Source organism: Rhinoraja longicauda, chromosome 2 (assembly GCF_053455715.1).
Source record: "Rhinoraja longicauda isolate Sanriku21f chromosome 2, sRhiLon1.1, whole genome shotgun sequence".
NCBI classification, from domain to species: Eukaryota; Metazoa; Chordata; class Chondrichthyes; order Rajiformes; family Arhynchobatidae; genus Rhinoraja; species Rhinoraja longicauda.
This window is the reverse complement of record NC_135954.1, coordinates 89,904,075-89,929,135: the sequence shown is the minus strand read 5'-3', so window position 1 is coordinate 89,929,135 and position 25,061 is coordinate 89,904,075. Positions and strand designations below refer to the sequence as shown.

Sequence of the window (25,061 nt, the reverse complement as noted above, 5' to 3'; positions counted from 1 at the left end):
CATTTTTTCTCACCACGTTACTCACCATCCTGGGCATAATGTCTAACAACTCTCATTCAAATTGAAGCTACATTTTTAAAGCTAGAGAGATTTTAAAGTTAAAAAAATTCCTTTATAACCCATTTCTTGGCGTGTGACGTCAAAATGGCACCTGTGAGAGATGAGCTCCCGCTTGCCCCCCCCCCCCCACGCCGGTATTCAGCGTATGACGTCACAATAGGACACGCACGACCTCTCTCACTCGCCCAAACAAGATGGCCGCCGTTAGCGGGGCTGTCCGCCCCGTCTCAGTGCCTCCCCTCTCCTCTCGCCCCTCTCCCCGCTCTCACAACCGGGGGACACTCCGAGCAAGAGGGAGATGGTCGCACTGATGGTCCTCTCATCCTTCTCTTCCGTCCCTTTAATCCACGGCGTCCTCGAGTCCCCGCTCCCGCCCAGCCCCATCACCCCGCACCATCACAGCGAAACAAACACCAGCGGGCACCTTGTTCCCGTCCTTCAGCGGCCGCCTTGTTCCCCTTCTTCAGCGGCCGTTTCCACCGACGGCGTCGTCGACAAGGGCCACTTCCACCGACAGCCCCGTCGCGATTCCAGTAAAATGGTGGTCGCTCTCCTCCTCACACTCCACCATCTTGTGTGCGCCTCCTGCTGCCGCCAGCCTCGAGTAGTCCCAGCTCCCGCCCGGCCCAAACGCCGCCGCCAGCCTCGAGTAGTCCCAGCTCTCGCCCGGCCCAGGAGCCGCCGCCGACCTCGAGTAGTCCCAGCTCTCGCCCGGCCCAGCCGCCGCCGCCGCCGCCGGCCTCGAGTAGTCCCAGCTCTCGCCCGGCCCAGCCGCCACCGCTGGCCTCGAGAAGTCGCAGCTCTCGCCCGGCCCAGCCGCCGCCGCCAGCCTCGAGTAGTCCCAGCTCTCGCCCGGCCCAGCCGCCGCCGCCAGCCTCGAGTAGTGCCAGCTCTCGCCCGGCCCAGCCGCCGCCGCTGGCCTCGAGAAGTCCCAGCTCTCGCCCGGCCCAGCCGCCGCCGCCGCCAGCCTCGAGTAGTCCCAGCTCTCGCCCGGCCCAGCCGCCGCCGCCAGCCTCGAGTAGTCCCAGCTCTCGCCCGGCCCAGCCACCACCGCTGGCCTCGAGAAGTCCCAGCTCTCGCCCGGCCCAGCCGCCGCCGCCGCCAGCCTCGAGTAGTCCCAGCTCTCGCCCGGCCCAGCCGCCACCGCCAGCCTCGAGTAGTCCCAGCTCTCGCCCGGCCCAGCCGCCGCCGCTGGCCTCGAGAAGTCCCAGTTCTCGCCCGGCCCAGCCGCCGCCGCCGCCGCCAGCCTCGAGTAGTCCCAGCTCTCGCCCGGCCCAGCCGCCACCGCTGGCCTCGAGAAGTCCCAGCTCTCGCCCGGCCCAGCCGCCGACGCCAGCCTCGAGTAGTCCCAGTTCTCGCCCGGCCCAGCCGCCGCCGCCGGCCTCGAGTAGTCCCAGCTCTCGCCCGGCCCAGCCGCCGCCGCCGGCCTCGAGTAGTCCCAGCTCTCGCCCGGCCCAGCCGCCACCGCCTGCCTCGAGTAGTCCCAGCTCTCGCCCGGCCCAGCCGCCACCGCTGGCCTCGAGTAGTTCCAGCTCCCGTAGGAGGGATGGAGTGGGTCAGTGGGGGGAGGAGGGGGGGATAAGAGGGATTGAGTGGGGGGGTTGAGGGTGCTACACCCCTACAGGAGTGTTTGTGTTTATGTGTCCAATATAACTTTTGTGGTTCGCACAGCCGAAACGGTGCACCATAGCGCTACAATTTTTGGCCCATGTTACTCTACATTATCCTGGGCATAACATCTAACACCTCTCATTCTAATTGAAGCACCATTTTTAAAGCTAGAGAGAGTTAAAAAAAATCTTTTCTAACCCATTTCTTGATGGTCTTCAACGTGTGACGTTACAATGGGACCCGTGCGCCTGTGAGAGATCAGCTCGCGCCCCCCCGCCCGCCCGCCAGTAATCTGCGTGATGTCACAATGGGACCTGCACGTCTTCAAGAGATGAGCTCGCTCTCGCCCCGACCCCCCCCCCCCGAAGACCTTTAACTAAAGCGCTTCTTTCCCCCCCCCCCAGACCTTTAACTAATGCACTTCCTTAACACCTCCCCCCCCCCCCCCGAGGACCGCGGCCCGTCCCGGCATCCCTCACGCATGACATTACTCAGATCGGGCAGCGCTGACCGTCGGGAGGTGTGGTTGCGTATCCCGCTCCGAGGGGGGGGGGGTCGCCCAACTGACGGGAGTGCCGTGCTCAGTAGATTCCTCTCCCCCTCGCACGCCCCCAACCCCGGAGGAGCTTTAAGTGGCGTTGCCAGGCCCGCAGCCAAAAAAAAGGTTAACAACCCCGGGGGGGGTCGCCCAAGTGGCGGCAGTGGCCAATGGGGGGTGAGGAGAGGAAAGGGGGGTGACGAGAGCGTCAGGGAAGGGGAGGAGGAGGAGAGGGTGAGGGGTGGGGATGAAGTGGGTGAGGGGAGTAAGGGGAAGGAGGAGGGGGGCATGGGGTGAGGAAGAGGGGGGATGGAGTGGGTGAGGGGGGGTGAGGAGGAGGGGGTCGAGTGGGGAGGAGGGGGTCGAGTGGGTGAGGGGGGGTGGGGGAGGAGGGGGAGGGGGGGTCGATTGGGTGGAGGCAGGAGGGGGGTGGGGGGAAGGGTGTCGGGTGGGGGGAAGGAGGACAGTGGAGGTGGGGGGCAGGTGAGGGGGTCGGGGTAAGAAGGGGGGAGGGGGCAGTGGGGGCGGGGAGAGGTGGGGGTGGGAGGGAAAGGGGGGTGGGGAGGAGGGAAGATTGGGGGAGGGGAGGGAATAGGGGTGGGGAGGGGGAAATAGGGGTAGAAGCAGGGCTGGGGGGAGTGGGGGGAGGGGAGGGGGATGCAGTGCATCAGTGGGGGGAGGAGGGGGGATAAGGGGGATCGAGTGGGGGGTTGAAGTTGCTACACCAATACAGGAGAGGCTTTGGGTCCAGGGCTCACTCAGTGACACCCTCTCCCCTTCCCTGTCCCCCCTCTACAAGGAATGGGCCCAACAGGTCGAATTGGTCTAGTAGTAAATATATCTTGTCCTGTACTTGCAGACTAATGCTTTAATCCAGCAATATTTTTATATTCTATATATATATACAAGCTATCTCCATCTTTAGAGAGGATATAAATTTTGGAATATTTATTACCAACAACAATGTCAATGTGCTGAAGGTGGGGCAGGCTATAATAGCTTGCACTAAAAACATAAACATTTCTCCAGTAAACCGTTTGAACAAATAAAAAGCAGAGTGATTTCTCCAGAAAAAGGCAGTGAGTGGAGAATAATTGCATTTAAATCAAATGCATAAAATCAATTTTGATTGAGGATTTATCCACTCATCACACTGGCCAGCTTTACAGTCTAGCCAGGATATACACGCTTTAGGTTTTAGATGTTTAGTTTAGTTCATTGTCACGTGTACCAAGGTCCAGTGAAAAGCTTTTTGTTGTGTGCTATCAAGTCAGCGGAAAGACAATAGGTGATTACAAGCCAGCAAAGTCCAATCAAGGATAGTCCGAGGGTCACCAATGAAGAAGATAGTAGTTCAGGACTGCTCTCTGGTTGAAGTAGGATGATTCAGTTGCCTGATTTCAGCTTGGAAGAAACTGTCCCTGAATCTGCTGGTGTACGTTTTCATACTTCTACACCTTTTGCCTGATGGGAGAGGGGAGAAGAGGGAGTGGCCAGGGTGCGACTCTTCCTTGATTATGCTGCTGGCCTTCCTGAGGTCAGCGGGAGGTATAATATGCAGCGTGAGGTATAAGTGGAGTCAATGGAAGGGAAATTGGTTTATGTGATGGTCTGGGCTGCATCCACATTTTGCTGCAATTTCTTACCGTCTTGGATGGAGCTGTTTCCAAACCAAGCTGTGATGCATCCCGATAAAATGCTTTCTATGGTGTATCTGTAGAAGTTGGTGAGAGTTGTAGGGGATATGCCAAACTTCCCAAGCCTTACAAGGAAGAAGAGACATTGATGTGTTTTTTTTGGTTGTTGCTTCAGTATGAGTGGTCCAAGGGAAGTTGTTGGTGATATTGACCTCTAGGACTTTGAAGCTTTCAACCATCTTTTCTTCGGCACCATCAATGCAAACTGGTTTCATGAAGTCGATCACTATCTCCTTTGTCTTGCTGACATTGAGAGAAAGGTTGTGGTCTTGACACTGGGACACAAGGTTCTCGATCTCCTTCCTGAACTCCATCTCATCTTTATTTGATACCTGGCCCACAATGGTGGTGTCGTCGGGGAATTTGAAAATTGAATTACATTTGTACATGGCTGCACAGTTGTGGGTGTACAAGGAGTGAAGAACCTCCCTTCCATTGTATCAAATCGGGTGGCGCCGTCAGCGATGGCAGCCTCGCCAATGGTCTGTCTGTCTATTTGTTTTTTTTGTTATTTACAGTGTGTTTTAAAAGTATGTGTTAATGTTCTCTGGTTTGTTTTATTGGGGGGAGGGGTCAGAGGAAACTTTTTTTTCAATCTCTCACCTTGCCGGAGATGCAATTATTTTCCAGATCGTATCTCCGGTCGCTCTGCAGCGTAACATCATGGAGCTGGAGGCCTTGCTCGAGACTGACTTTGAGCCCCACCGCAGGGCGTTGGACTGACCATCGGAGCCTGCGATCCCTTGCCTGGGATCGACGCTCCAACCATGGCCTGCGGATTTCAACATTGAGGAACTCGCAGTCTCGGGTAGAGACCGATGTCGGGAAACTCCAAAGTCGCAGGAGATTCGACTAGCCTCGACCAGGGGTCAGATTGCCGGCACAGGGGAGCTGAGATTCCCCCCCCCCCCCCCCCCCCCGATGCAGGAGCTTGATCGCCCCGACGCAGAGGGCCCGACCACCGGCTGCGGGAGACAACATCGTCCCTTCAACGGAAGGATCGAGGTCCCCGACCGTGGAAGAACAAAGAAGAGAAGAAGCTTGAACTTTTTTTTCCTTTCCATCATAGTGAGGAATGTGAAGGAGTCACTGTGGTGGATGTTTATGTTAAAATGTATTTTGCATGTTCTGTTGCTTTTTATTGGTATGACTGGCAAAACAAATTCCTCGTCTGTTGAAAAACATACTTGGCTAATAAAGTATGATTATGATCTCTTATTCTCCCTGTCGTTCCTTTAGAGAAATCTGGAGAATCCATTTTGGGTGGGGAATTTTTTTTAACATTCAGGGTTCTGAGTTAACGTTTTCCAATTTAGGGTGGTGAGATACCCCAGTTTCTGGTAATTGTTTTGGACTCGTTCCTTGAAATGTGATGCTGCTACTTATATCAGAGACCAGTGTGAAAGATTTTGCCTTTTTCAGAATGATCGTTGTGATATTGCTTAAATTTAAAAAGAACATTGGTCTATCTTTGGAAAGTCAGGTTACAATATATAAGATTACTCTCTTCAGTATACTCAATAAAGACTTCTTGTTTTATTCGAGAGCTATTGGTACATCACTTACAGTGCCCTCCATAATGTTTGAGACAAAGACCCATCGTTTATTTATTTGCCTCGGTACTCCACAATTTGAGATTTGTAATAGAAAAAATCACCTGTGGTTAAAGTACACATTAGCAGATTTTATTTGAGGCCATTTTTATACATTTTGGTTTCACCATGTAGAAATTACAGCTGAGTTTATACATAGTCCCCCTCTTTCAGGGCATCATAATGTTTGGTACACATGGCTTCACAGGTGTTTGTAATTGCTCAGGTGTTTAGTTTAGAGATACAGCACGGAAGCGGGCCCTTTCGGTCCACCGGATCTGTGCTGACCAGCGATCCCTGCACATTAACCCTATCGTACACGCACTAGGGACAATTTTTACATTTATCAAGCCAATTAACCAACATACCTGTACGTCTTTGGAGTGTTTAATTGCCTCTTTAATGCAGGTGTAACAGAGCTCTCAGCACCTAGTCTTTCCATCACCTTTGGAAACTTTTATTGTTGTTTATCAACACGAGGACCAAAGTTGTGCCAATGAAAGTCAAAGAAGCCATTATGAGACTGCGAAACAAGAATAAAACTGTTAGAGACATCAACCAAACCATAGGCTTACAAAAATCAACTGTTTGGAACATTGTTAAGAAGAAAGAGAGTACTGGTGAGCTTACTAAAATCGCAAAGGGACTGGCAGGCCAAGGGAGACCTCCACAGCTGATGACAAAGAATTCTCTCTATAATAAAGAAAAAGCTCCAAACACCTGTCCAACAGATCAGAAACACTCTTCAGGAGTCGGGTGTGGATTTGTCAATGAACACTGTCTGCAGACTGTCATGAACAGAAATACAGAGGCTGCGCTGCAAGATGCAAACCACTGGTTAGCCGCAAAAATAGGATGGCTAGGTTACAGTTTGCCAAGAAGTACTTAAAAGATCAACCAGTTCTGGAAAAAGGTCTTGTGGACAGATGAGATGAAGATTAACTTATATCAGAGTGATGGCAAGAGCAAAGTATGGAGAAGAGAAGGAACTGCCCAAGATCCAAAGCATACTACCTCATCAGTGAAACACGGTGGTGGGGATGTTATGGCCTGGGCATGTATGGCTGCTGAAGGTACTGGCTTACTTATCTTCATTGATGATACAACAGCTGATGGTAGCATAATGAATTCCAAAGTGTATAGACACATCCTATCTGCTCAAGTTCAAACAAATGCCTCAAAACTCATCAGCCGGTGGTTCATTCTACAGCAAGACAATGATCCCAAACATACTGCTGCAGCAACAACGGAGTTTTTCAAAGCTAAAAAAATGGTCAATTCTTGAGTGGCCAAGTCAATCACGCAATCTGAACCCAATTGAGCATGCCTTTTATATGCTGAAGAGAAAACTGAAGGTGACTAGCCCCCAAAACAAGCATAAGCTAATGATGGCTCCAATACAGGCCTGGCAGAATGTCACCAGAGAAGACACCCTGCAACTTGAATCGCCGACTTCAAGCAGTCATTGCATGCAAAGGATATGCAACAAAATACTAAACATGACTACTTTCATTTACATGACATTGCTATGTCCCAAACATTATGGTGCCCTGAAATGGGGGGACTATGTATAAACACTGCTATAACTTCTACATGGTGAAAACAAAATGTATAAAAATGGCCTTTATTAAAATCTGACAATGTGCTCTTTAACCACATGTGATTTTTTTTTTCTATTACAAATCTCAAATTGTGGAGTACAATCCGTGAAAGGTGAATTTATAATGGGAAACAAGGAAATGACAGAACAGTTGAACGAGTACGTTGAGGGAGTGCAGCGTAGATTCACCAGGTTAATTCCCGAGATGGTGGGACTGACACATGATGAAAGAATGGGTTGACTGGGCGTGTATTCACTGGAATTTATGATGAGAGGGGATCTTACAGAAAAATATTAAATTCTTAAAGGATTGGACAGGCTAGATGCAGCAAAGGTGTTCCTGATGTTGGAGGAGTCGAGAATGAGGGGTCACAGTTTAAGAATAAGTGGTTGACCATTTAGGACTTGGATGAGGAAAACCCTTTTCACCCATAGAGTTGTGAATCTGCAATTCTCTGCCACAGAAGGCAGTGGAGGTCAATTCACTGGATGTTTTCAAGAGAGAGATTTAGCTCTTGGGGCTAAAGGAATCGAGGGATATGAGGAAAAAGCAGGAACGGGATACTGATTGTGGATGATCAGCCACGATCACATTGGATGGCGGTGGTGGCTCAAAGGTCTACTCCTGCACCTATTTTTCTATTGTTTGATTTACATGTGTAAGAGGCTACAGTGCACTAAATCCAATCTACATATAGTTCCATCTACAGTTGGAGATGGAATGACATAGCTACAAAGCTTTCCATACATGGTTGTGTATAACCTCCAATTCTAGCCCCTCTCAACTTGCAAATGAATACAAGTTAATTTGCATTCTGTCTTGAACTTGGTATTTTCTTTCTCAGTTTCTGGACCAAACGAACAGCACGAAAACTTGGAGGATATGACGCTTAATTTTGGTATGTCTTTTCTGCTTATTTTTAAAGGAAATTATATTTTAAATGGATGATATTTCTTGCATTATTTTGAATCAACTCTAATAGCAATATCTTTGTGTTGTAGACCAAAAAAAAGATTGATGCTCTCTCCATTTAGCATCTTCACAAATACAGTTTCTTCTGAGATTGTGACTGTACAAATGTGAAAATAGCAATTATTTGAAGAAGTGATGATATGCCATATAAACTACCTATTAATGTTTTCACTGTCGAGGTGAATTCTGCTGTCTCAAGGGTCAATTATTAATGTCACATGTCGGGTCATAGATATGAGTGTTTACTCGTAACCAATTGAATTTTCACAGTTCAAGTTTACCAGTTCTCACCTGATTGTACCCTGGTGTACAGCCATTAGGCACGTAGTAAATACAGCACAGATTGTTTTTATACAGGATATTAATATGGACGGGAAAGTTCTGCATTCATTCAGAACTCATTAATAAAAGTCATTTGGGCCAGTACATGAAAAGGAAAGATTCAGAGGCTTCTGGCCCAACTGCCAGAAAGGGGGGTAGGGCATCTTGGGTGACATTGAAGAGTTTGGCGCTCTATATTTCTGACACCAAGAAGAAAGGGAGGTGGAATTTATTTGACTAGAGTTGGGAAGCATAATGGATATGATCGCACTAGATTCAAATTTAAGTTATTGTTATGCCAGCAAACAATTAAATTTATTTTCCACATGCAGTACATTTATAGTAATAATAAATACAAGTGTCAGGTGCAAAATCGTAGAATGATGCAAGGTTGTTGTGCAGCAGGAATTAATGCAAAAGAATATTAAAGTACAACAGCAGGATAACTGCAGGAGATTGAGTTAAGAGTATCTGCCAGCACCTCTATGAGTGGGGTATTAAAGAGGTGACTGGTTAGGTAGTTTTATACCAATGGGTAAAAAGATATTCTTCAGTGAGGACGTATGTTATTTCAAGCTTCTGTGTCTTTTCTCAAAAGGTTGTAGAGAGAAAAGGCAATGGCTGCGCTGACAGGCATCTTCAGCGATACTTCCCGTCTTCTTGATAATAGACAATAGGTGCAGGAGTAGGCCATTCGACCCTTCGAGCCAGTACCGCCATTCAATGTGATCATGGCTGATTATTCACAATCCGTATCCCGTTCCGGCCTTCTCCCCATACCCCCTGACTCCGCTATCATTAAGAGCATCATTGATGCAACATATTGTAATGTTGGAATGGATAGAAGAAATGAGCCAGTCTTTAACTCGCCACTCTCTGCACGTTTGGGTCATCTAGAGCCCCTTCTCCAAACTTGACCCATGATACTCCTCCACCCCTCTCCCACCACATCTGCGGTTTCAGGCAGTGAGTGGTGAACCAGGCTATAACCAGACTGAAATGCATCCTACCACAATGCTTTTTATAGCGCATTTGTAAAGATTCAATTCTGTTCAGATACCCAAGAGAGTACATACACTAATGCACTTCCTTGATTACTATATCAATCTGAGAGGACCAGGTTGGATTCCTGTTGAAGTAGAAAAAAGGAACTGCAGGTGCTGGTTTACAAAAAGGAGTGATGAAGTGCTCGAGTCACTCAGCAGGTGATATTGCTGATGATATAGATGATGAGGAACCTGATGATGACCATCTTTACAATGCTCTGGTGCTAAAGACAAGGTTGTGTTCACACATCCACTCCCACTGCTTGCTTAGGTCATTAACCAACTTTTTGCTGGCATTAAGTGCTAGGTTGTTGTCCTGACACCATGATACAAGGTCCTCGATCTCTCGCCCGTACTTCGCATTATCACAGTTGGTCAATAGACAATAGGTGCAGGAGGATGCCATTTGGCCCTTCGAGCCAGCACCGCCATTCAATGTGATCATGGCTGATCATTCTCAATCAGTACCCCGTTCCTGCCTTCTCCCCATAACCCCTGACTCCGCTATCCTTAAGAGCTCTATCCAGCTCTCTCTTGAATGCATTCAAAGAATTGGCCCCCACTGCCTTCTGAGGCAGAGAATTCCACAGATTCACAACTCTCTGACTGAAAAAGTTTTTCCTCATCTCAGTTCTAAATGGCCTACCCCTTATTCTTAAACTGTGGCCCCTTGTTCTGGACTCCCCCAACATTGGGAACATGTTTCCTGCCTCCTACAGATGTGGTATACTGATGTGCTGTACAATGCATCTGACAAGATGCATCTCCGCCTGGTAGGAGCAGCTCTCCTCTTGATCACTTGAACATGCAAAGTGGAGTGGTGCATACTATCCAACCCCTTAATAATCTTATACGTTTCGATAAGATCTCCTCTCATCCTTCTAAATTCCAGTGTATACAAGCCTAGTCGCTCCAGTCTATCAACATATGATAGTCCCGCCATTCCGGGAATTAACCTAGTAAACCTACGCTGCACGCCCACTAGGGCCCTGTACAACTGCAGAAGGACCTCTTTGCTCCTATACTCAACTCCTCTTGTTATGAAGGCCAACATTCCATTGGCTTTCTTCACTGCCTGCTGCACCTGCATGCTTCCTTTCAGTGACTGATGCACTAGGACACCCAGATCTCGTTGTACGTCCCCTGTTCCTAACTTGAGGAGACCCACAACAGTGGTATCATCGGCAAACTTAAAGATTAAGTTGATTGGGGTATACTTAGCTACGCAGTCATGGGTATACATACATTTGAGAATATTTGATATGATTCTCTAATGCCTACAGATGTGCTATACAATGCATTCTGACAAGATGCATCTCCGCCTGGTAGGAGCAGCTCTCCTCTTGATCACTTGAACATGCAAAGTGGAGTGGTGCATACTATCCACTCTATCAAAGGCTTGTCACTTCCTTCCATGCAGTCCATCTTCATTGTGTGTTGCCACTGGAAAGCTAGAAGTATTGTCAAGGATGCCTGCCACCCTGGCCATTCCCTTTTTTCTCTTCTACCTTCTGGGAGAAGTTACAGCTATTTGAAAGCTTAGATGTTCAGACTTAAGAATAGCTTCATCCCCACTGCTCTCCGACTCCTGAACCAATCGCCTCTTTTATACCCCTTTCCCGGACGTCCTGCCACGTACTTTTACTCATAATTACCTCATTCAGTTATTCTGTTATTGCACTTTAATGTTCTTTAGCCTGACTCAGATTTTGCACCATTCTACTGTTATGTTGTATTTATTATTACTGTATGTATCCTACACCGTACTAGAAAACCAAGTATTATTTCCACAAAACTATCTGGGATGCCTAGCAAGAATTGGAAAATAAGCTAGAGCTCAATTCGATCAAACAGATACTAGGCAACTGTAGCAGGGGCTGAACACCATCATGCATCACGTTGAAATCATGGGCAGTTTCTGGCAATAACACATCTCCACTGGATATGCCTAATGTCCATTTTGAGAGAGAAACAAAGGACCGCCAACACACATCACCCCAAATTCCGCTGACTCCCTCCCATACATCTCGGCGGCAATGGTTCAATGATACTTTATTGTCACGTGTACCAAATTAAGTTCCTTTTTTGCATTTTGTTCAATGAAAATGTTACTATACGTAGGCACAATCATAGTACGTACATAGTACAAGTTTCACAAGAAATGTGACTCCACAGCACTGAAATGCAGAGCTCAGGGTTGCATTCTAAATGGCATGATACATGTGGGCCATTGCTGCTCCAAACATTAATTGATTACCTGGATCCCATCTTCAACCCTCCCACCCACATGTCTTTGGGCTGATTGCACCAAGCCCACATTGTGTTGCTGAATGTTCACATCACAGGCCTCAGCCCACTTGACACTAGCCCTCACAGGCAGCCTCTGCACATTGACTCAATGGTTCACTCTATCCTGAGACACACAGCCCAGTTGTTTATTAAAGTAAATCGAGAAATATACATCCGTGTGTTCAAACTCCTGGAGCAAGAGTACTGAACTATATTTAGCTACACACTAGTACCACTAAGCAGATAGCATTATGTATCAAATTCATCCTGAACATGGAATGAGGTACGAGTATATTTTAATGCAATTGCCACAACAGATAAATGCTTGTCAGCTGCTATGTTGATCTATAATTACGCAGAGTTGAATTTTGTATTCTGTTATGGTAGAAAGAATTGTTCCAGCAATTGATGTACGACTTCTCCATGGGTCATCTGCTTTGGAACAACATTTAAGAGATGTGGATGTACAAGATCCTGTACTTGGTATGGTTGTTTCTCAGTTTCCAGTAACATTGTTTATGCCATATAATATTCTTTTAAATTAAGAATTTATTTTGGGAATGAGCAAAAAGCACAACATTAATTACAACAATAATGCTGCCAAAAATATCTTGCAACTGATCAATGGAATTAGTCGGTATAAAATGTAATCAGGATATGTTTGATATTTTGACATTTTATTCAAAATTCGCATTATGCTGAATTTGATTATAAAATCCTATTAGCCAGTTAATCTAGTGGAGTCTAGGAGTGTTGATATGGCACATGGAAATGGAAGAATGTGGTTCTCAGGCAGGCAAAGCAGATTAGTTTACTTGGCATCATGTTTGGTTCAGACGTTGTGAGCCTATGGGCCTGTTCCTGTGCCGTAATGTTCCCATTCGCGATGCATATTGAAATCCATGTTTCTGTTCAGATGTAATTTCATCCAGGAATTAAATTCTGGCTGCTCAGATATACTCTGTGTACCCCATGGTCATGTTCAATATATCATGGAAGATATGTGTAAGAAGGAACTGAAGATGCTGGTTTAAACTGGAGATAGCCACAAAATGCTGGAGTAACTCAGCGGGACATCCAGCATCTCTGGAGAGAAGGAATGGGTGACGTTTCGGGTCGAGACCCTTCTTCAGACTTCAGATTTAGAAGCTTTCTTGTGTATATTTATTGTGGTCAAAAAAGTATACATTTCTTTTGAATATCAAAATACCATTACTGCTGTGGGTACTGGCTAAGAGATGATCCATGATAAGCCACTAGCTAGATACAATATGTTCAATGCTGGCACATAATAATGTAAATTTCTTGTTTAAGCAGAAAGCTAGGTGATAGAAAAATCATACTCTTTGTTAAAAAAAAACACATATTTTTATCAGCCAGCTCTGTTTTGGAATATTCTTCCACTTAGGAAAAAAATAGTTATTTGTGTTCCCCTGCTCTGGAGACCATCTTGGTAGAGTGGACTGTGTTTGCATTTTTGACTTGGGCATGTTTGTTTCCATCCATTTATCATGATAGATGCCACAGGGTAGATAATGAAATGTTTGCTGTCACCAGGCACTTGGTAGGAATGGGCGTTGCATTCCTTTAGACCTGTAGGCTTAATGCTGTTTCTAGATTGCAACAAGGTACTGAGAGTAACTTTTATTTTCTTTGTTGCAGAATGTTGAGCTTTGTTTTTGTATGCTTCTCAAGTGGTGCACTGAGATCATAAATTTTGCGGTGTCCTAGATTGTTAGTCCATTGACTTTATTTTTGGCACCTTAAACATTTTATATTTTTAATCGTATAGAAATTGAAATTTCATAGTTACTGATGGCCGGGTGTAATGGGTTATGCCATATTATGATCGGAAGCAACCTTGAGATGTGGGATCAAATATCATGAACATACCAGAAGAGGACATTTATTCAAGGTGTCTCTAAGATGCCATTTGGGTTTAAAATTTGTCTCAACCATTACTATTATGTAGTAAATGTTATTATTAAAAATGGGTTTTGACCTTCTCTGTGTGTTTTATACAGGATTAAACTACGTGATTGAATATCATTCTGAAGGGTCACCAGATCCAATGTTCCTTTGTGAACTTTGCGATTGTCGTGGAAAATTTTTCTCTTTCATTTCGCACGTACTTGGATTTAAGCACAGGTTGAATTATGTGGTAAGCTTTTATTTATGGAATCACGCTAAAATGCTTCAAATCTATAATCTTTCAATTTACAAATGATAAGTAATAACTTTAAAACACCGGAACCATGATGTGGCCTACAATCTGAAGCTACTACAGACACTCCCAACTTGCGTAAGCGTTATGTTCCATAAACTCTTATGTAAGTCAGATTTTACACAAATTGACTTCACATTAAAACTAGATAGAAACAAAGAACTGCAGATGCTAGTTACACAAAACAACATGCAGACACAAAGAGATGCTGCCTGACTTGCTGAGTTACTCCAGCACTTTATGTAATTTAATCTCAAAAATTAGTGCTGGTCTGCACCCTTCTTTACAGCTGACACGGCTGTTCTTATGGATCACGTTGTAGCCCTTGGAATATGTTGGCGACTCGGGGAGAATGAGGAAGAGGAGCCAGTAGGGGGTGATGCCGCAAAGTAGACAAAGCGACAGGATGAGGATGAGAAGGCAATGGTGGATGAGGAAGTGGACAAAGTGATGGCTGACAGGAAGAAGTGGCAGCTGATGAAATGGTGGGAGCCCCACCGTGACTGAGCACATTCTGTTGGAGGCGTCAGTCTGAAGGATGCGATTTTGGCCAGTGACGACAATGTGAGCCATAACAACAGCCGTGTCAACCGGCAGCTGGTGAAGATGTGCTCGCTGGTGCATCTTGTGGAAGATGTCAATGACTCGGCCAGAAGTAGCGGGTCACGGCCTCCCTCGTTTTCACTCGCTTTCCCAGTGTTGCATTGACAGTGGCTGAAATTGGAAGAGTAGGGAGCACACAGAATGCCTTTGTATTTATGGAGCTGACAGGAAGCCCTTGCCAACCTCCAGTTGCAATAACACAGGTCATTCTGGAAACGGGACCACGGGATATGTAAAATTGTTTACATATGTGCGCGTTTACGTAAGTCACCTATCAGGTAAGTCAGGGAATGCCTGCATTTGGTTTCAGTTGCAGAAGTGCAGCAGTAGGGAACTACAAAAGTACTCGTGCACCATTTTCAAGTGACCAGCACATGTATCTGTATGAGGTAACGTGTTTGAAAGAGGGGGAAAAAGAAATGAATGCTGTGGCCAGGGGAAGGTATGAATGAAAAAAACATGAAGTCCTGGAGTAACTCAAAGGGTCAGGCATTATCTCTGGAGAATATGGATAGGCATGAAAGACGTCTTGCAGCAATGGATCCAGTACTTGTCCAAGTTTGGTTAATAATTTAAAATCTCAACTGACATACATTTACACAACTTGGCACCTAAGAGTTTTTGGAATTGAGAGTGTAATTTAGATGCAATCTGGCCTTAACAAGAGACAGAAGCTCAAAGAGTTTAAGTGGCTGATTTGAAATACTCTTGATAATTAAAATACAATATGGATTCTGATTTAATCAATGCTCAGGACATTATTGCATCTTTGATTTAAAAAATTTTAAATCATCTTTTGACTGAGCTGAGAACTAAATCTGTGCTCTTCATTTACATAATAAATTCCAGAGGCATCTATGAGCACACAGACACAGGTCCACCACCGATTTTCTGGCACCCTTGGTTCCAGAGCATTGCCGTATTAGAGGTTATGTAATAATGATACAACCATATACCTCTGATCCATTAATTATACCCCTCCCGTGTTTCCAGGGCACCATCGACTGCTAAAAGTGTAAATAAATCAAATATTAAATGTAAATTAATTTTACAGTGAAACTTGCCATTCTTGTGCAGGCAGCCTGGGAACCAGTTAACAAGTTGCCCTGCAAAGTCGCAATAAGGGCCAAGGTGCCACTTTCCCAACAGGACTTCCACCCACCTCTGATTTGAAGAAAATGCTGAAAATCTATGGTCTTGGGACCGAATTCCGGAGCCTCGGATGCTGGGGAAAATTTGATCCGCCGATTGGCCACAGAAGCCTCATCTGGCCTAGACGTCACATTTTCGGGGGGATTTCAAGTGTGCTCACCTTAATATATCCAGATTAAAGGATGTGCTGGACCATATATTGCCGGAAAATCGGTGGTACAAGATAATGGGAAATCTAATCTGATGAAACTAAAGACAGACTAGTCACATTTAAAGAAAACTATAGGGTGGACCCATTGGGTCCAAACCTCCCCTGAGGGAGCCACGCACCCCAGCCCCGGGCGGCCATCGGGGCGGGTCCTGCCTCTTCCGCTCTCCTGCCCCCCTTCCCCCTCCCCATTGGCCACCACTCCCATCACTCGGAGGCCATCTTGGGCACCCCCCCTCATTAGCCGCCACTCAGGCGGGTCCCAAAAGCAGACATTTTGGGCACGGCAAGTGGAGACAGGATTTAAGTGACTTTTTACAATTTAAAATGTCAAAAACTTAAAAAATATAACACCAATTTGAACGAGACTTGCTACTGCACACCCCAGGACCCCTCCTGCGGGCCCATCAACCCTCCCCCAACTGGCGATGCTCACTAACGCCCTCCCCCCCTGCCCCCTCCTCCCCTGCCCCCTCCTCCCCTGTCCCCTCCTCCCCTGCCCCCCTCCTCCCCTGCCCCCCTCCTTCCCTGCCCCCCTCCTCCCCTGCCCCCCTCCTCCCCTGCCCCCCTCCTCCCCTGCCCCCACCTCCCCTGCACCCCTGCCCCCTTCTCCCCTGCCCCCTTCTCCCCTGCCCCCCTCCTCCCCTGCCCCCCTCCACCCCTGCCCCCCTCCACCCCTGCCCCCCTCCTCCCCTGCCCCCCCCTCCCCTGCCCCCCCCCACCCCTGCCCCTCTCCACCCCTGCCCCCCCCCCCCTCCTCCCCAATTCTCTGCCGTGGAGTGTTGTGGAGGCTGGGTCATTGAATGTGTTTGAAGAGGAAGCGGATATATTTTTGAAGAATCAGGGAATTGAGAGCTCCAGGGAACTCGCACAGAAGAGGAGATGAGTCCCTGGGTAGACTAGCCTGATTACTCTGATACACTAGTAGGATTGAATGCCCTACACCTGCTCACATTTTCTTGCATATGTATGCGTTGGCTCTGGGAGATATTATAATAAGTGTGTCATTCCATCCTTTTATTCGTCATTATATAAATCTTTCAGACAAAGATACATCCAAGTCTACTACAACTTGATGGACCAAAGTTAAAACATGCAGAATGGAATGCAGTAGTTAAAGGAAAAGCAGGATTTATTGAAAAGATTGATGGAAGGGGTAATGTTAAGGTAAATATATTTTAAAACTTTCTTGTGTATATTTATTTTGGTCAAAAATGTATACATTTCTTTTGAATATCAAAATACCATTACTGCAGTGGGTACTGGCTAACAGATGATCCATGGTAGGCCACTAGCTAGATACAGTACACCAGTCAGTATGTTCAATGCCTACACATTATGATGTGAATTTCTCAAATATGCTGGCGGCCAGATGTTAATGCAACTTACCTGTTGCTCTTCTCCAAACTCTTAATGGAACCCAAATTGTTTGAAGCAGAAGGTTAAAAATACTTCATTTAAGCTGCCATATCCAATGCAACTGGATGATTTAAATGGAATTCTCAGCCTAGGTGGCAAAGGTTTATTTTTTCTTTACTTAAAGAATCTAAAGTACTTAGAAAAACAGATGGGTATTGATGATAATTTAATCATTTTATAGTTACCATTATATTGAGTATGATGAGGCCAGGAACTAGCCTTTTTCAACTTGAATTTAAATCCTACAGCCACAATAATAATGGGATTAAAACTTTCATCTAAGGGACAAAAAGAGTAAAACGGAAAGTCTGTATTGAATGAGAGTACAACGGTAATTATATAAAGAATATAATTACTCTTGAGAGTAACTATATTCTCTGGCGAACAGATGAAACAAAAGGGTTTCATATATTCACATTAAAAAGCTTTAATAAGTACTGCAACAATTGTGTTCCAAGGGATGTAAATGGTATTAGTAGAACTACTTTTATCTCCTGGTGACAAGAAAATGAAAGTGATGCTTATATTTAAAACTGTTGAAATTCAAAATGCTGCCAAAGATTGTAAATCTCCAGAGGCGATTCCTTTGTGCTGGTGTAGGGGTTCACCAAAAATTGATGGTGTTTGCAAAGAATTGCTGAATTTGTTACAAACTGCTGACTCCTTGAAAAAGAACAGTTTGTAAACTTGAGCACAGAGATAAAGAGTAGTTGTGAACTCAAGGTTATATAATTGATAAAAGCCTAGATACTACTGTGAACAACAACCCCTTCTCAGGACAAAGGTAATGAGGTAATGCCTACCTGTCCCCTGGGTCAGGACCAGTAAGGAAGGGACACAACATGGGTTGACTGATTTTGAGCCAGTAAGAAGCATCACAGCGTAATCATTTATAGACCTTCTACAGGTCTTTGTTTGTCTTGACTTCTCATGAATATGTAATAATGGTCAGCTGTGCATAAGAAACTTTGAAAACTATCAACAGACTCTGAACATGATTAAAAAGTGAGTTCTAATAGCTGACAAATTTTCTATCTGACATATGGGAACCAATTAATTACCCATTTTCATCCTCGATAGGAAGAACATTAAATGTAGGTGCGCCAAAGTAAACGTAGATTGTTTTTATTTATTTTTTTGAAGACTTGCTGTCAGTTTATTTTATTTTCATCATTTTTTGCTGGCTGCTAAAAATGTTCCCTTCTGGCCTCTTCGCTAATCTTCGCAACATTATATGCACCTATCTTTCACACTGAAGTTGTGTGACGAAAAAACAGAGCTCCTTACCCTTAGGCTAAAAGAAGCACAGGAGAGATTTTTGAGGAGATAGCAAAGACAAAAGACTTAACTGAGGTGTAGAGAAGAGCAAAGCCTGATGGAAATCAAGGCACATCTGGTGACTACACCAGTTGTAAGCCAGATACGTTCTGATTATTGCCTCTCGGACTTTCCGGAGTGCATATGATTCTTCTAACACATTCAATTGTATGAATTTCAGGTCGTCCAAGGTGAAATCCCAGTTAAATCTTCAGGAAAAAAGACTGCCACTAAAAGATCGTTAGATGTCTGTAAGTTACCTGGGAAGATTCTATTTAACTTTATCTTCTCCACAGCTAAATGCTTGATTCCCTTGATTGAATGGAAAGAATATCTTTCTTAACTCATAAGAAAATCTATTATTTTTTGAACCGTTATGTAAATACCAGACTATCACAAAAACCAGCCTCTCTTCCATTAACTCCATGTACACTTCACCCTACCTTGGCAAGGCCACCAGCATAATCAAGGACCAGTCTCACCCCAGGCACCGTCTTTTCCCCTCTCCCATCATGCAAGAGATACATTGGTTTGACAATGCATACTCAATCCTGTACAGTTTTTCTTTGACTGGATAGCAAACATAGGTACACGTGACAATAATAAACTAAACTAAATAATTTAACTTGTTTGATCTTTCAAATTTGTTACAACACTAGATTCTTGGACATGTCATGCCAGTTTCTGTGTGTTGTCAAGAAAGCTACTAAAGTATTAAGTGATATAAAAAGAGACTCTTGCGTAGATCACCAAATTATCCCAACAGTTCTTTAGGAAAAAAATTTGCAGATACTGGTTTAAGTCGAAGGTAGACACAAAATGCTGGAGTAACACAGTGGGCCAGGCAGCATCTCGGGAGAGAAGGAATGGGTGACGTTTCAGGTCGAGACCCTTCTTCAGACCAACAGTTCTCTAGCATCTTAGTGAAATGATCCACAAATGTCAGGGACCATTTTGGACATAGGAATTAGAGAAGATATACCAATCAGCCAAAACGTTATGACCACTGACAGGCGAAGTGAATAACATTGATTATCTTGTTACAATAGCACCTGTCAAGTGGTGGGGATATATTAGGCAGCAAGTGAACAGTCAGTTCTTGAAGTTGATGTGTTGGATGAATGAGAAATGGGCAGGAGTAAAGACCTGAGCGACTTTGACAAGGGCAAATTGTTATGGCCAGAGGACTGGGTCAGAGCATCTCTGAAATGGCAAGGCTTGTAGGGTGCTCCCGGTCAGCAGCGGTGACTACCTACCGACAGTGGTCCGAGGAGGGACAAACCACACACCAGCGACAGGGTGTTGGGCGTCCAAGGTTCATCGATGCGCGAGGGCAACGAAGTCTATCCCATCTGGTCCAAACCGACAGATGGTCTACTGTGGCACAAGTCACAGAAAATTTTAATGGTGGTCACGGGAGGAATGTGTCACAATACACGGTGCATTGCACCCTGCTGCGTATGGGGCTGCACACGGAGGACCAACAGCATATTAGGCAGGTGGTCATAATGTTTTGGCTCATCAGGTCATAATGGTTTGGCTGATCAATGTATATAGCCAAGCAAATAAAAAAAAGTGAAATTATCAGTGGAAGAAGGTATACTTTTGAGGCATGACATAAGGAGTGGAGCAGGATTGACATTTTCAAATCATGTAATCACATGGATTTTGTGTATTTCAGACGGTCAGATATTTGGACAGAACATGAATACTGTAAGTTCAAATTCCTGTCAGTCAAGAAAATCACGATCACAAGGTAAGGGGAAGACTTTTAAACATATACAGGAAAAAAAGCTCATGGTCTTCCAGAAGTAAAGTTTTTTTTCACATTCTGCTTTTATTGTTTCAGAAGGCCCTTTTGATGCCATCTTTTCACCACAAGAAAACTATAGAAGTAGTTTCCATGGTGATATAGAAAATTTTTATGGTGCAAAAATGCTACGATCACAAGGCATGTTTATCAACCATGTTTTAAGATTATCTTTGATTTTTTTTTGGAATTGTTTGGTGCAAATAATTAATTGTATTCTATGTTCGGTCCTACAGATGGGCAGTTGGAAAATAAGTTTTCAAGACATGAGAACTTTGGAAGTAATTTTGGCAGTCATCTTAACAGGGGACATTCCAATTCCGATGAATCTAGAGGGCCATATTCTCAAGGTAGAATAATAACATTTCAGAACGTCAAATGACTGATTACATATTTAAAGATTACATTGATATAAGATTTTGTTTATAGTTGGACCTAATAGATCATACCTCTAATTAGTAATCAAAATCATCTCCAGGTGGGGAAAATACACCAGGTTTGGACTACTTGCTCTTTGACTTTTTTTCAGCAACTGAACTGGAAAGTGCCGCACTACATTTAATTCCTTTCTGCGATTAATTCTATATCTTCCCGCAAAGGAATTGATTTGGAGAACGAAGAACAGTACAGGAATGAACTTGCAGGAATTTTTGAAGTGGACTGCAAAAGCTGCTACAAATTGATAAAAAGAAAACGACTGGATAAGTCAAGTATAGGTACCCTACAGTCAGAAACAGGATAGTTCATTACAGGGAATAGGGAAAAGGTGCACAATTAAATGAGGTTTTTATTGATGAGGACTGCAATAAATGTGCCAGGTTAGGATGACTTACTCCTTGATTTGCCCTTGAAGATGTAAACGTTCCATTTCTGTTGCTTTTTCCTGAAATGTTAGTCACAATGAAAGCAAAGGATAATCTAATGAAGATCAGAATTTAAGGAAATAGTGGTGGAGAAATAAATGACACTAAATGCAGATAAATCACGAGAGCTTGATAGTTTCCATTCAGAATATTAAAAGTAGTAGTGGAAATAGTGGATGGTTTACTATAGTCCAACATTTTATAGACCATAGACCTGTTCCTGGATATTAAATGTTTCTTTCCTTAATATGTGAAAATGGAAAATTACAGACCTGTTAGTCTTGCATCAGTTGTGGAGAAAATGCAATTGTAAAGGATTACAATAGCCTAGATATATTTCGGGGGGGCAATTTCTGGATTTCTCAAACCTACTGAGGATATAACTGATAAAATACAGACTTTCAGAAAGTGATAAAATTCTACAATAGTTATTAGTGTGTAAAATTGAAGTTTTTGTATTGAGTATAATGTATTGACATGGATTAAAAATTGGTTGCCAAAGGGAAGGCAGTGCAGCAAATTTAGTCTTTTTTTTAGAATGGCAGACTAACAGTGGAGTACTTGAGCCTCAGTATATACACAAACGGATTTAGGTGAGAGGATGGACAATGTAATATTTCAAATTTACTGACTGCTGACACTAAACTGGATGGGATAGTGAATTGTGAGGAGAATGCAAAGAGGCGTCACGGGAACTTGGACAGGTTGAGTGAGGGGGCAATATATGCCATGTACAATGTAGACTTTAGAGATACAGCGCGAAAACAGGCCCTTTGTTCCACCGAGTCCACATCGACCAGCGATCACCTTATACACCAGCACTATCCTACACTCTAGGCTAGCCAAAACAAAGCCGATTAACATACAAACCTGTATGTCTTTAGAGTGTGCGAGGAAACCGGAGCACCCGGAGAAAACATATGCAGTCACAGGGAGAATGTACAAACTCTGTACAAACTGCACCCGTAGACGGGATCGAACCTGGGTCTCTGGCGCTATAAGGCAGCAACTCTACTGCTGCACCACTGTGCCACAACCCTGTAATGTGGATAAATATGAAATCAAGGAAACGGAAAGGCAGTGCATTGTTTAAATGGTTTTAGATTGAGAAGTATGGTGGACAATGTACACCAGACTTGAATGTATTTGTACACCAGTCACTGAAAATAAACATGCAATTCATTAAGAAGGCATACTGTATGTTGTCCCGCGTAGCAAGAGAATTTACATACAGGAACAAAGCTAACTTGTTAAAATTATATGGAGAGCCTTGGTGAGACTACATCTGAAATATTGCAATTCTGGTCTCTCTATCGAAGGAAGGATGTAAATGCCAGAGAGTGTTATGTAGGCTTACCAGACTGATTGCTGGCATAATGGGACTGGAAATATGAAAAGCGATTAGGTCATTATAGAGTGAATCCTGTAGGAGCTGCTGATTTCCTTCAGCAGTGTTTTTTGTGCTCCAGATTCCATCTGCAGTCTTTTATGTCTCCTTGTATTCGTTATAGAGTAGCAGAATGAAATTAAATCGAATTAAAATGTACAGAATTCTGACAGGACTAGACAGACTGGATGGGTGACTACTACAAAATGATTACGATCTCATGTAATTGGACAAGAGATTTGATCAATTACCCCTTTTTCTATTAAAAAACCTTTGCTCGATCCTTTACTACTAGTCTGATACTACTTGTCCAAGAAATATTTCATTAATTTATCTGAGCAAAATTGAGAAAATATTCCAATTTACCCAATACTTTGCCCAATCTTGCCACATGTGACTGAACATTTTTTCTCTGTCTCTTCCTCCAATTAATGTGTACAAATAGTTATCTTGCCATATTCTCTTCAAATTGCATTCCCTCTTGTATTTTTTTAAGATTACAGATCCTCTGGCAATGTTTTGCAAGATAGTTGGAGAAAAGATACAAAATCTAAAGTGCCAGTTATGGATTGGAGCTCTGTCAATACACTTAACTTTGGTGAAGAGTGCAGAAGTGGAGATCTAAAGAGGTAATTCAGGTTAGGGGCAATATTGTTTGTTAAAGCATATGATGATTTCTCTTGAATAATCACAATAAAATGCAAAATGCCCGTCAAGTCAGGCAACATCTGTGGAAAGAGAAACAGAGTTAATATTTCTGGTCAAAAACACTTCTTCATATGAAATCTACAGGTTATCACAATAGCAACTTGGATCCCATAGATGTCCAGTTTGCCTTTTTCAACCATCATGTATGAGTTACCATCATGTATCCCCGTTGCAACTTTAACCTTTTGCTTTGTTCCCCATTTCCAGTAAAGGTTCTTCAATCTGAAATGCTTACGTAATTTCCACAGATGCTGCCTGACCAATTGGATTCTTCTGGCCTTTTCTCTTATTATCTTTTAAAGTCAAGGCCCAACTCATCCATGTTGTCCTATCTAACCTAGTCCTATTTAGCCACACTGGGTCCATATATATATATATATATTCCTCTAAACCTTTCCTATCCATGTACCTGTCCAGATGTTTTTTAAATGTCTTTCTTGGACCTGCCTCAACTATTTCCTCTGGCAACTTGTTCCATGTACACAGCACCCTCTCTGTGAAAAACACTGCCCCTCAGGTTCCTACTAAATCTTTCCCCTCTCAACTGAAACCTATGCACTCTAGTTCTTGATTCCCCTTCCCCTGAGAAAAAGGTGTATATCCATTATACTCTGCACCCTATTTTATGATTTATGAATTGTAAAATCCCTTCATGATTATATACACCCCTATCCACGCCTTCATCACCTCCCGTCTGGACTACTGCAACAGCCTCCTCTATGGCGCACCCTCAAAAATCATCAGTAAACTTCAATACATTCAAAACTCCGCTGCCCGTCTACTCACCCACATCCCGATCCGTGACCATAACACCCCCGTCCTTTACAAACTCCACTGGCTCCCTATCCCCCAGAGAATCCAGTACAAAATCCTCCTCATGACCTACAAAGCCCTCCATAACCTGGCCCCATCCTACCTGACCGACCTCCTCCACAGGCACACTCCCACCTGCACCCTCCGCTCTGCTGCTGTCAATCTCCTATCCCCCCCACATCCGGACCAAACTCAGATCCTGGGGGGACAGGGCTTTCTCCATCGCTGCTCCCACCCTATGGAACTCACTACCTCAAACCGTCAGAGACTCCTCCACACTCACCACATTCAAAACATCACTGAAGTCTCACCTATTCAGTACTGCCTTCAACCACTGAAGGTCACCCCACCCTCTGTCTCCTTTCTCTGTTCGTTTACTTATTTATCTATTTATTCACTTCCCTATGTTCTCCAAATCCCTGTAAAGCGTCTTTGAGTATATGAAAAGCGCTATATAAATGTAATGTATTATTATTATTATTATTATTATAAGATCATCTCTCAGTCTCCTGCACTCCAAGGAATAAAGTCCAACTGCTCCTTATAGCTTAGTCCCTTGTGTCCAGGCAACATCCAGTAAATCTTCTCCAGATCTTGTACAGTTTCTTTAACATTACATCCCAGCGGCTCTACTCAATTCCTAACCGATAAAATGCTCGACCCGAAACGTCACCCATTCCCTCTCTCCGAGATGCTGCCTGACCTGCTGAGTTACTCCAGAATTTTGTACGGCCAATGTGCCAAATGGCTTCCAACCTATGATGCCACTTTCAGGGAACTATTTACCTATACTCCTAGATCCCTCTATTCTACAACACTCCACAGGACTG

General features: G+C 44.3%; 1 protein-coding gene across 4 annotated transcripts in view; it reads left to right on the top strand.

The window, feature by feature from the left end:
• Positions 1-25,061, top strand: part of LOC144606873 (uncharacterized) — a 78,502-nt gene that overhangs the window by 21,388 nt on the left and 32,053 nt on the right. For 3 of the 4 annotated variants that reach the window (XM_078423337.1, XM_078423328.1, XM_078423346.1), the window contains 9 exons: positions 7,944-7,997; positions 12,115-12,210; positions 13,752-13,888; positions 16,959-17,081; positions 18,832-18,901; positions 20,332-20,406; positions 20,500-20,601; positions 20,697-20,810; positions 23,207-23,339. In XM_078423337.1, coding sequence (XP_078279463.1) covers positions 7,944-7,997; positions 12,115-12,210; positions 13,752-13,888; positions 16,959-17,081; positions 18,832-18,901; positions 20,332-20,406; positions 20,500-20,601; positions 20,697-20,810; positions 23,207-23,339 — 904 coding nt within the window. Of the gene's footprint in view, positions 1-7,943; positions 7,998-12,114; positions 12,211-13,751; positions 13,889-16,958; positions 17,082-18,831; positions 18,902-20,331; positions 20,407-20,499; positions 20,602-20,696; positions 20,811-23,206; positions 23,340-25,061 lie in introns of those variants that run through there. The other variant, XM_078423352.1, reaches the window with a different exon arrangement.